At 41.5% G+C, this 13,520-nt stretch overlaps 1 protein-coding gene across 1 annotated transcript in view; it reads left to right on the top strand.

The window, feature by feature from the left end:
• Positions 1-13,520, top strand: part of JAK3 (Janus kinase 3) — a 279,679-nt gene that overhangs the window by 178,821 nt on the left and 87,338 nt on the right. The window contains exon 17 of the mRNA XM_078669301.1: positions 11,740-11,890. Within this exon, the coding sequence (XP_078525427.1) occupies positions 11,740-11,890 (151 nt within the window). The remainder of the gene's footprint in view (positions 1-11,739; positions 11,891-13,520) is intronic.

Genomic DNA, 13,520 nt, shown 5'->3' with positions numbered 1-13,520 from the left:
CCGATTCATAAAAAATACACACTTGCTAGAAAGTGGGCAGTGGCCTTAGCACCTGCTTTATATAAAAATCATGTAGGATGGGATGAGGATTCTCCTCCTCACAAAATCCAGTTAAAATCACAACCTACTGCACAAAGGCAGTACCCAATTAAGCAAGAAGCTAAAAAACAGGTAAATGAAATACTAGATCAGCTAGAATACCAGGGGGTGATTGAAACTTGCACCTCACAAATGAACAATCCTTTGTTTCCGGTCTCCAAACCAGACAATTCATATCGTCTAGTTTTGGATTACCGACACCTTAACACATGTCGCAAAACCTTTGCAGTGCAAAACTCACACAGTGCTGCACTAATGAATAACATAGTGCGCAAAAAATACAAAACAACCTTGGACATCTCCAATGGATTCTTTTGTCAAAACATAGCACCAGAGAGCAGATATTTAACTGCATTCTCAGTAAATGGCACTCAAAAGCAATTTTGTCGGTTAGCCCAGGGGTACAAGAACAGCCCGGGGGTATTCTCAGCGAGAGTAACAGAATTACTACAATTATATGATGATGAAGCATTATCTTATGTCGATGACATTTACTTAACAGACGATGACTTGGATACTCACTTGAAAAGAGTGAACACCATAATACTTGGGTTCGCAGCAGAGGGTTACAAATTCAACTTTAAAAAATCCAGAATTGCCCATTTAACGGTCTTATACGTAGGATATGAATTATCAAGTATAGCCTGGTTGACAATTTTCTAAATAACTAGAAGAAATAAGAAATCTAAAATATGAAAAGACGTATCCTCTACCAATCGACATTCTGCCTCTACGACATTACGCCTGTGTAATCTATACAGACGGACATGCTCAACCCTCCGTTTGGGGAGAACATGCATACAACCCCACATGTGAGATTACAAAAGAAGTGTGGCGCGGAGGTAAACTAAGACCTCTATTAACAAAAACACACTCAGTTGAAACTAATTCAGAACTACAAACTGAAATAATAGCATTAAAAATGGCGCTAGATAATGCGGATCGCGAATTCCCGACACTTATAGTGTCAGATTCATATTACTGCGTCAAAGCATATAACAAGGATTTGCAGACATGGATTCAGAACGGTTACAAAGATGACACAGATGCACCAATAAAGCAGAAATTGCTCTGGGAACAAATAGCTCTTTTACAAAAAGAACTACCAAAGACTCACGTGACACACTCACTGAGTCATCAGCGTGATGGCGTTCACGTTGTAGGGAATTCATTGGCTGAAACAGCCGCAGCGGCAGCCACTAAACCGGCTCCCGTAGATCAAAAAAAGCGTACATTAAAATACATTGACGGTGATACAATGCTGGCGGTGAAAACGTCATCAAAAGGCGACTGCTCAGCGTTACCGATCAACTATCCACTCAATTATACATACATAATCGATGCAAACTCCGTCCCTTTTGCTCGAATCCCTGGAGTGGGGGATAGAGTGATTCCAAACATGGACAGGAGAAGCTTGTTAATCGCAGACGCACACATGGGCGAGGGTCTCAGACACCTCAAACTGAAAGATTCTCTGGAAGAATTACAATCACGGTACTGGTGGCCAGGCATGAGCCTGCATTACACCATGTTTGTAAAAAACTGCCCAAACTGCAACAGAGATCGCAGTGGGGAGAGAAACAGTTTAATACCTCGTCGTATCAAGGCAGATAATATGACCAATAAAAAGCAGGGCTTGCGATTAACATATACAGGCTAGTTTCCACTTATAATGTAGATCACCAGCACTCGGCTGACGTCCGGACTGTTATACAAAGATTTGCGAGTCTAAATGGCATATACGCTAAGAGCATGTTACGTTTGACCATAGTCTTCACTCTAGCCCTCCGGCCGGGGGGGAAACATGGCCAAATGAGCACAGCCCAGCGGGAATCTTCTCACTTCCTTCCCGAGGGTACGGGATGGTGTAAAGAAAAAACCAAGGCAGAAAGCAATCTATAATGGAAAGGATATTAGGTTCGGGAGCTGGGTGGGTCAAACATCTAATAAGTGTCCAACGTAGTCTAAATAACTTGCCAAGAAATTCTCTGAAGGGATTCAGTCCGTACGAATTATTATTTGGAACTAGAATGATTATCTCTGACCTCGACAGTCAGACTTCAGTGGTTAAAGAAAAAAGCTTTGATGTCAAAGACCGTTTGGCTATTTTGCAGGACTTAAACAAAACAAGAAAAGACCTGAGCAACATACAGTTGAAACAACAGCCAACAACCACTGAAGAATCACCACCTGTCCCAGCAAGACCTGTCTGGATTCCAAAAGTCGGGGATCTAGTCAGGGAGAAGATCGCGGTAAAGAAGGAATTTGGGCCTTCTTACAGAAAAGCAGTTCCTGTCTTGTCTGTCAACGGGACAAGATCAGTTGTACTACCGCCACTTGCTGGTAAAAAGCAGAACCGAGTTGTATCCATCGACCTGGTAAAACCACAACATGTGGCCGATAACAAACAGTAGGCCAAGTGGACTCCCAATAAGTAGCAGAACACCAAGGTTTGCTACCAGTACAGAGGTCCTAACAAAGAGGCTCATCACATTCGAAACGCCTACAGAAGAACAACAAGGACTATGCAACAATGCAATAGAACTGAGACCTCTGAAAACCCAAATAAAAACATTTAGCAGAGACACACCAATCTATAATGAAGTACCAAGTGACAATGCAAGAAACAAAAATCCTGAACCAATTGGAACAATTGACAGAACTGCATCCGGCTACTTCATAAACTTCGATGATTCCTCTGAAGGCTTCAGTGAATCAAAGACACAGCCATCATCAAAATCCTTTAAAGACAAAGCTAAGGAACTTTTGAACCAACTGAAAGAAACATATCTGATTTCTCCATGGATTGAATTTTGGGTGGGTTTTGGTGCATTTATCCTCATACTTTGGCTCATCATGGTATTAACTTTGGGACGCTTCATTGAGGGAAAATATGCTAAAATGGACACAGCAAGTCAGAACATCAACTTGGTCCTCAAACCACACACATCTTCACACGTCGAGAAAAGAGAACTTTCTTCAGCCAACTTCACAGCCAATCCTATACCTGGTGGGGTAGCCTGGGACAACACTGACTATGAAATTTATGGTCCGGTCGAGATCCTGAAATACCCACACCAAATCAAGATCTCCTTGAGTGACTTTGCAAAACCAAACTCATTTGCTGATGATTGGGACTTCGAAAGCATTAATAACATGATGTCTGACTTAGTAATGTCTGCTAAATTTACAAAACATGATTATTTGCAAGGTTCTACAAATTATGATAGTATGTATTGCTATAACCACTATGGTAACCATTTTTTACATAAATCTGCACAACCTAGAAATGTCTTAAATTATAATCAATGGGAACATTGTGCAACACCTCCAAAAGGGAGCTCAAGAACTGTTTACGACAAATATTCATATTTTTCAGGTTTTAACACAAGTAATGCTGAAACATTTTATTATAAATTGTCAAACAAGACAGGGATGAAAACCATGATAACCAACACAAAGTTGATATATTCAGATTCATTCTTCGAAGAAATGAATACTTTAGGATTTAATTATTGGGACAAAAATGTTGATTTGAAAAGTGTTTGGGGTACAAAAGAATGGCAAGTACAGGGTTTAGAAGCTTTGTTTAGAGCTTGCATGATCCCAGAACAAATGATATTTTTAAATGACACTGTTCAACAAACCACCTGTCTTGGCCTAGCCAAAATCAAAGATTTAAATAAACCGTCTATTCCAAAGCCAACAATGTTTAGCAATAACTCTGATACAGATGAAGAGATAGACGTAAACCATATATTAAACCAAAACAGAACACATCCTAATTGGAAACAATGGTTGATCTGGCCCACAGATACAAATAACTGTCAAGACAGATTCCTGAATAAAACACAGGGGTTCAAAATGACCAGGCCAGACCCTAGATATCCCCAAAGACATCACCCAGGGATAATAACAACCTACAGTGTGGGCAAATTATGCCTTCAGTGGCTACAAACTTCCACACTGCCTGAAATTAAGCAACACCTAACTTTACTTACTGATGGTGCTGACTTGCGTGATTTCATAATGGGACCACGCAAACAGCGTCAAAAGCGTTTCATAGCAGCCTCTGTATATGCAGCATACAATGAGGCCTGGAAGGTTACTCAAATTGAAACAGCAGAGAGAATACGGGAAATTGACCGTATTAATTTGGAAAAATCACTTTCTGTAGTGGACAATGGGTTAATGACTCTGTCCTCCAGAATTTTTTCTTTGGACAGCATTGTGTCGTCAGCAATCGATATATTATCGCAAGACTTACTGTTATTACAACATGGTCAGTCACAATTGCGTTCTATTGTACAGCTTGGCTGGACGTTACAAAATCTGCGTTCAGGCTATGTGCCTTGGCGTTTAATCAACACAACGTCACTATTCCAAATCTTTAACCTTACTGATAGACAAATCGGTATGGCGCAAAAGGGTGCTGATTATACAATCTTGAGCATTGAAAAACTAGAAAGATTACCAATGACAATGTCAGAACGACCTGTCAGTGAATGGATAATCCACGGAATCATAAATATTCCAATCTCAACCTTCAGGTTTCAATACTGCCAAAAATATATACAGGCTGGCATGTACGAGAAATTGGGAAAGGGGTACCTTAAAACAACTTGGAACCTGCCCTATTCGCATGCATGTGTCAGTAATAAAGGACAGAAAGTGTTTCTTAGTGGCAACAATTGTGCTATGTCACTAAGCGGCACGCTTCTGTGTAACGGAATTAGTTTGCATGGAGCCTGTGAAGGGAATTCATACAACCTTTCATGTCACCAGCAAGGAGCACCTGCAACCGAAATAGAACCATTCTTTCAAAGACTCTATAATGGGAGTTACATTCTTATTGTAGACCGCAAATGTTGTAGTCTTATGCCCGGGACTCCTTATCTAGTCACTACGACTGCGAAGGTCAAGTGCTGTGGACGTTCTTTGTTCCCCAGCTCCTTTCCAGACAGGGAGGCAAGGGCATGGCCCAGTTTGAAAATTACTTCTATTCGAATAGATACTTTAAGCAGAATGAAAACAGTGCTTCTTCAGACGCCTACAAGGCTCACGTCATCAAAAGAAACGTATGATCTACAAGTCGCAAGGACGACTGCAGAGATACATACATTATTATCGACTAATTCCCCCGTACATTTCGCGGAAATCCTGAGCGAAATCTTAAATATTTCTGATACCACTGGGGTCTCAAAGGTATTTAAGACAGTATTTTCGATGGCATTAACACCATTCAAAGCCATACTGGGTATTTTTCCAGATTTCGTCCATTCGATTTTTGGCGGACTTCCCCTGATACTGGGACTAATTGCAGGAATCCTATTCTTAGTCCTTATTTTTCGTTATGGCAACCCATGTCACAGATCAAACTCTCGCGACAATGGAAGATACAATCCTAGCCATTGGATACCGGGACCGGATATCAAAAATCCTGGGACTATCCCGGCTTAGAGACCTGAACATGACTTGGTTTCTATCATTTCGACCAATGTGGCAAAGATGTGTTTTACCTGTATTGAGATGTCTGCTATGCGGAGAAGAATGCGTGTTAGACACCTGTCTGACGCTACAATCGGATGCGCCAGTGGATGCAGATACATTGTTGGTTCCTACCAAGGTTCACGCTTTGTGCTGCCCTCAAAGGCTGCCAATCCTGATGACGGCATTCGTGGAGTCTTCACCACTACGATTGAAGAGTAGTGAAGTTCAAGATGAAAGCAGCATTAATCAGGTACGACCTTCTGTCAGCAATGCGAATCAGAATGTCAATGGAGACAATCATGCGCACGGATGCATGGTTACACCTATTTCCGACTTAGTGGAACTTTCCCATGAAGCTGTTGACAGTTTTTTCGAAAGCCTTAATGATATGATGTTCTCTCCAGAACAGAAATAGAGACTTTTGAGCAAGCTCGCACAAGGCGTTCCCTGAATTCGGCCTTCAACTTTGAAAATAAAGTCACATGAACAATTTTTCCCACCAGTTCACGGACAACAATTTTTTAGCAGCCCCAAATTATTTTTTACCAAATTTTCGGGACACTTATCTTCTGCTTAAAGTAAGAAACTATTCCTAGAGAACTAAGATTTCTATTTTTAGATACTTTATAAACTTTAGTTGCCCGATGGTATGTTCACAAATATTTTATTATGTGATGAAATGGTCTCGAACTTTCTTTCTGTATAGCCATATTAAGAGCCATTTCATGTGTATTTCTCATATACCAAATAAGCAATAATGTCTACAAATGCGTGTTTACTTTAGCGTTTAATTCATAGCTTAAGTGCATACAATATATATGACTGCAATTTTTCAGTATATTTGAAAATTTCAAAATGCATTTATGTATTTTGGGGTGGTGCGGTATACACTATACTCTATAGTATGTTGTACTATGTTATACTATGCATAGATTAGTAAATATGACCATAGTTAGCGTGGAGTGGGTGTCATGTATTCCTATAGGTTCTGAATCGATCCCCCTATTCCTGACCCTATTCTGGTTAAACTAACTATCAAGTTAACTAACAGTCAGCCCATGAGGAAAGAAAAGCCCCCATGATGCAGATACCGTTATCTGACGCAGTCACACTACGGCACAGGAACGTGTTATCTGATTAGGTCATAACGCTTGAGATCTAATTAGACAAGCGACATTCCTCCAGCCCCTGATAAGGCATACGACGTTCTCATAACAAATCAAACCTATGACAACCTGGACAATCCGTGCGGCCATTGTTTTGATTTCACAGAGAACTTCAGTAAAAGAATGTGCTAACGAGCAAGTCGTATGACATCTTTATTGACGCATCTATGTCCATCCTTACGTCAATCTCGGCACCTTTAAGGTATAAATATTGCCGATCTTGCCCTATGCAAACACACGCGTGGTGACGAGACGGAGCAGCCATACTTGCCGAAGCCCAGAAGCAGAGCAGACCCCGCTGGCAGCAGCCCCGCCTTCCTGACGCGCTGAGAGACGCGCTGCTATCTCTTGCCGAGAGACCCAGCACCGGCGCTTTCGGGCAGCCCTCGCAGGCAGCCTGGAATATCGAGACCAGAGAAAGAGATACCATTCCTCATTCATCCTAACTTCCAGGTACAGAACTGAATAACCCCTCACAGAGAATTCTTTAGTTATTCACTTGGCAGAAAACAAACTTAACTTAAACTGTAACTTTCTATTCCCGCCCACGCATTAGACTTAGGTCAGGTACACGGGGTAGGCGTATTTAGAAACACCAGTTGAGTACGTTTAGTCAAATGTATATGTGTATGTAAATATATTTTAATCATTTTAAACATCATATGGCTCAGAAACCATATCAATGTTTTTACAGTATTATTTTATACTATTGCTTTTAATGTATGCACTTTACTTAACTATAAGTATTGCAATAATATCGATCCATTTCTCTTGTACGAGAAAAGAGACTGATCAATAAATAACACCTTTTTATTGAACACGCCCGTCTCTTCCTTTTCTCTACAATCTGATGAGACTAAGAATGCACATACTGACTGAGTAAAATAATTGCCTTGTGCTCACACGACTCTGGAGATACACTCTTGATTAGGGGAGAGCAAAGTTGTCATGTTCTATGGTTGTCAGAAACTAAATCCCTTCTTGTCTAATCAGGGGATTTAATTCTTTCCTGAACATTCGAGAAAGTTTCTAGCGAACTCTGAGCTACGCTGGCAAACCCAAAACTTAAGTCTAGTATCGACAGTAGTAGACCTAGTTAACGTCTGGCCTAGGCCTTTACTGCTGTAGGTATTATTCCAATGCGCAGAGCCTATTGGGAAGATAGGAACTACACTACAGTAGAAGTAGCAGTAGTTATAGTACTATCAGTAGTAGCAGCAGTTGTAGGAGCAGCAGTAGTAGTAGCAGCAGTAGAAGTAGCAGTAGTTATAGTACTATCAGTAGTAGCAGCAGTTGTAGGAGCAGCAGTTGTAGTAGTAGCAGTAGTAGGAGTGGTAGTAGTAGTAGTAGCAGCAACAGTTTAAGTAGTAGTTATAACAGCCGTTGTAATACCAGTAGTAGGAGTAGTAGCAGCAACAGTAGTAGCAGTAGTAGTAGTTGTAGCATCACTTGTAGCATCAGTAGTAGTAGCATCCGCAGTAATAGTAGCAGCAGTTGTAGTTGTAGTAGCAGGAGTAGTGGTAGCAGAAACAGTTGTAGTAGTAGCAGTAGTAGGAGTGGTAGTAGTAGTAGTAGCAGCAGCAGTTTAAGTAGTAGTTATAACAGCCGTTGTAATAGCATCAGTAGGAGTAGTAGCAGCAACAGTAGTAGCAGTAGTAGTAGTTGTAGCATCACTTGTAGCATCAGTAGTAGTAGCATCCACAGTAATAGTAGCAGCAGTTGTAGTTGTAGTAGCAGGAGTAGTGGTAGCAGAAGCAGTTGTAGTAGTAATATCATCACAATTATAACAATTATATATAACTTATTTGATACTTGCCGTCAGAATGATTTAAATGTAGTGAACTGAATCATGCACAATTCCTTCTTCCTATTAGCACAGTGCCTGACTCACAAAGACATTTATGACCATAAACATAGGTTAACGAGCCAAAAAAGCTATATTTACACTTGATGGGGACTCACAACAGGGTTCCAGACCAGTGGCGGCTGGCACGAATTGGGAGTGGCGCGTTGGGAGCTGGCGGGGTCTGGGGAGCCGCTATGGGGGTGGGTCTAAAAATAATAAGAAGAAAACCACCGACCTTATAGCTGATTGGTCTGAGCGTCATGGTTCGGCTCTCAGCCAGGGAATGGCAGTCTGGGAATGCTGTCGGCCCAGGCTGTAATACAGCCTGGGTGGAGAACATGCAAAGTGCGCATGAATGTTTGGCCGGCCCCTGCTCCTTTGTCATTGGAGCAGCCCACCCTGCAAAGCAGCCAGACCAGGAACAAATGAAATTATAATAATGTCTAGTTGTTCTCATTTTATTTTTCCTTTATTTCACTGCAGTGGGGCGACGCTCTCCCGCCTTAGCGGAGGAGCCGCCCCTGTCCCAGACAGGTACGACTGGTTCTACTACTGTGAATTTCTTTGCCTCGAGCGCAGAGAAATCCATTCAATGGGCAGGAAGTCGACTGAACACAGCATGGTTTGCGTTATAGGGCTGAGAAGGTTCACAAAACGTGTACGTTTGTGGGATTCACAAGCTGAACGCTCACCCTTTCCCGGGGGATCGGATCACTCGTGCAGGTAGCTGGAGAGAGGGGGACGGACGTTCCTTCTGCATCAGAAACGTTTATGTGTGCGCAGCGTGGCTTCAGATTCGAACCACAGAGGGTTACCTCCTGTTATCAATCAGGACAAAACCCCTTGTGAGAGAGTGTCCAGATTTATACGGAATTACTCCCAAATCCGCTAACACTCATGTTCGAGAAAGAGTTTGGGCCATATGTATCAACATTCCGTTTTGCGATTCCTAAATAGCGATTTTTAAGGAATCGCTATTTAGAAATCGCAAAATGGTATGTATGTAGGAAATCGCTTCTTTTTAGCAATTTCTTAATATTCCTTAATTGCGATTAGCAAATTGCTAATTGCAATTAAGGAATAATTTCCCATTCATTTCTATGGGCCAAGAGGCCCATAGGAATGAAGGGGAAATTTGCGAATCGCAATTTGCAAATCGCGAATTGTGAATATTTTCAAGGGTGCAGGGGTGTCTCAAGAACACCCTGCTGCACCCCTGAAAATGACATGTGTGCGCATATGGCGCACATACATGCCCACATGGCACCTTTTGATTTAAAAAAAAAATGCTTTTTTAAAAGAATTCGCAACTTACCACCAACTAGAAGTTGGTGGTAATTTGCGATTCCTTAATGGCATTATGGAATTTTTTTTGCATGATACATTGCATTTAAGGAATCGCAAAATTTGCAATTCCTTAAATGCAATCGCAAAATAAGGAATGGCAAATTTAGCGATTCCTTATTTTGGACCAAAATTGTTTCATACATACCATTTGGCCAAATTGCATTCGCAAACGCCGAAATTCGCAGAATTTCAGCGTTTGCGAATGCATTTTGGCTTGATACATATGGCCCTTTATCTCGAAATATTTTCCCAGCAAAATTGTAGTGTTACGCCACGCTATGTCGCAAGCTTTAAATGGCCTCACCTCCAGTTACTTCATTCTCTTTGTGCCTTTTGTTATGGCATTAGTCTTCGTACAGCTCATGGTTTACACATGAATAGCTTCTTGGCTCTCCGGATTGTCCAAATTGTATATTACCTCACACTCAGGCGTTTGTTGAGTGAACTTTCCTACACAGCTGTAGGCTGACTTGAGTGCATTTATTTATTTATATTATTTGAGGAGTTTTATATAGCGCGAACATGACCCATCTGGGTATCAGAGCGCTGTACAAAATACTGTACACGTTACACATACAGGGAGGAATGTAATAAGGGTTGTTAACAGTCTGAGTAACATGGTACTGAGTAACGAGTAATCGGTTGTTACTAAAATAGGAGACTTTTCAACAGAAGAGGTTTAACTTCTTTTTTGATTGCGGTATTTGAGGGTCTTTTTCTGATTTCAGGAGGAAGTGTGTTCCAAATTCTTGGGGCTAGACCGGAGAAGGAGCAATTGCAAGTTTTCTTTTTTTTAACCTTCTGTGGTTTCAACAGGAGGGAGTTCAAACTTCTTAAAGATCAACTACCATCGAACAATTCAAATTTATTGTCCAGGCGTGAGGAAGCGCCCATTGTAGGTAAAAGACTAGAGCTGCTACTAGGGCCTACTGGTCCTTCCTGGGCCTCTTCTCTGAGACAGCCCTTCCCCATGCCTAAAAAAACCTCTGCTATCACTTGTATTAAAATAAGCGTTCGAGGCATATGAGCTGCAGATTGTACACTTAGCAATAGATCGCCACCTGGTGTTGGGCTCGGATGGTTGCAGGTTGTTGTCTTCTTGGAAGAAGTCTTTGTAGGCACGAGATAGGTGACTCCTCCCTTGGACAATACTGCGCATGGTCATCGACTCCATCCTCAGAATGTTTTTTTCCGCCACTGGGTTCGGATGAAAGTTTTCCGCTCCGGCTAGAAAATACTTTTTCTGCATTTTCGAAGCGTGAAAATAAGCTTCCTGGTTGTGTTGAATACCTTCAGGGGGCTGTACTCAGCTGACGCCTCCCTCTGCCTGGAGACACTAAGTTGCTCTCCGTCCCCTTCTCAATTCAACTGTGTTTCTGCGCGTGAACAAGGAAAACGTGAAAAAATAAAAGCTGGGAAAGAAGCGCCTGTAAGGGAAGCCCTACATAAAATTGAAAATTATTAAACCAAGAAAAGTAAAATATATCACAAATAGTGAGAATATCACATATAGGACAGTAGTTTCATGACTGGCAAATTAATTATTATTAATAATAATGAGTACGCTGGACACCTTTTCCGGTGTTTACAAAGTATTGAATTCAAATAGCAAATTAGTTTCAACACATTATGGAATGGGCATCATATTCACACACACACACACACACACACACACACATTTATACCTAGTGTCTTCAAGGTAATTACTCTGCTTATCATTAGCGACAGACCTTGCGGCAGGTGGCGCACTTCTTACCCCCTACTTGTCTCCTCTCCTTTGCCTTTCCACAGAAGCTGCAGTTTTTCCAGGAGCAGCTCCAGCTGCCAGCTCCCAAGTGGATCGAACTGGCTACTCTCATCACCCAGTGTACCAACTACCGCCCTGAGCTGCGCCCGTCCTTCCGGGCCATCATCCGCGACCTGAACAGTCTCATCACTTCAGGTGAGTGCCGAACTCGGTCTGCCCAGGAGGAGAAACTGCCCGCTGTGACTCTTGCTACCTACTGAGCGTGCTCAAGGTGGGTGGTAAACATATTCTGCCTGCTGCGTGGGGATAGGCCAGGATCTGGCTTGCCCATTGCTGCAGAATTCTGGCCCAGATTCCATCCAGTGCCACTGTAGGAGGCTGGCTCATTATATAGGGCCACATGCATCAAGCTTTTTTGCATTCACAAACGGTGCGAATCGCAAAATTCGGCAGTTTGCGAATGCAAAAACCTTTTTTGGGATGCGTCATTTAAAAAAAAATCGCAATTTTTTGTGATTTCTCAAATTGCGATAGCATTTAAGAAATCGCAAATTTTGCATGATTTTTTTTAATTTGCGAATTCTCAATTAGGAAAGGGAAAATTACCATTAAGTAAACCTTCATGGTAATTTGCGAAAAGTTTCAAAAATGCAAAAAAATGCATTTTTGAAACTTATATTTTACACACACACATGCCCTTGGGACATGTGTGTGAGTAAAATGTACTTACGTGACATTTCAGGGGTGCAGGGGGGGGTCCTTTGTACCCCCTGCACCCTTGAAATTGCATTCTCATTTTGCGATTACTTAATTGAGAATTCGCAAAATGAGAATGCCTTCCCATTGATTCCTATAGGCCTCTAGGCCCATAGGAATCAATGTAAAGCGATTCCTTATTTGCGATTCGCAATTAAGGAATCGCAAATAAGGAAAATGAAGAAATCGCAAAAACTTTTGCAAATTCTTGATGCATAGGAATTTTTCGATTCCTAAATTGCGATTCCTTAATTTTTGCAATTTAGGAATCGCAAATTCCTACAATGATGCATGTGGCTGATAGTGTCCACCTATGGTAAGGCACTGTGCACTGAGTCCAGGCAACCCTTTGTGAAAGTGTTTAGGTCCCTGACAACCAAAGCTCTCGAAGGGTAGCTGTGGAGATCAGCTAAGGCTTATCCAGGAGGGTGTAAAGCAGTTGCACGCACCACTATAGTCGGCCAGTAAGCTTTTCACACAAGAAAGAATCACACCAGGTGAGTAGAAAAATACTTTATATTTATTACTACACATTAGACACTAACTTGGTATAGCTCCTACCCGGAAATATCAATTACAGGCAAAGAATACTTAGAAAAGATATAAATAGCATAAGAAAACACATACAGGCACATGCATAAAAGCTATTTGCGATCGCAAACGGTGCAAATCGCAAAAATCAGCCGTTTGCGATCGCAAAATTAGCTTTTGCGATGCATGAAACAACTTGCAACACGCACTTAAAAAATCACAATTATTTGTGAGTTTTCAAATTGCAATTGCATTTAAAGAATCACAATTTGTGATTCCTTAAATGCAATGCAAGAACCACTTGAGAACAGCCATTTCGCTAATAGGGGACGCAAATTATCATGAAGTTGAACTTTATGGTAATTTGCAAAAACTTTGAAAAATGCACTTTTGTGCATTTTTCAAAGTTTCATGTTGCCCACACACTTGCCCTTAGGGCATGTGTGTGCACAACATATGTGCACAGATCAATTTCAGGGGTGCAACAGGGTGTCCTTTTGACACCCTTGCACGCTGAAATTGCATGCACAATTTGCGA

This window comes from Lissotriton helveticus, chromosome 12, assembly GCF_964261635.1.
Source record: "Lissotriton helveticus chromosome 12, aLisHel1.1, whole genome shotgun sequence".
In the NCBI taxonomy this organism is placed as follows: Eukaryota; Metazoa; Chordata; class Amphibia; order Caudata; family Salamandridae; genus Lissotriton; species Lissotriton helveticus.
The sequence above is the reverse complement of the archived record's forward strand: the minus strand, read 5'-3'. Positions and strand labels throughout refer to the sequence as shown.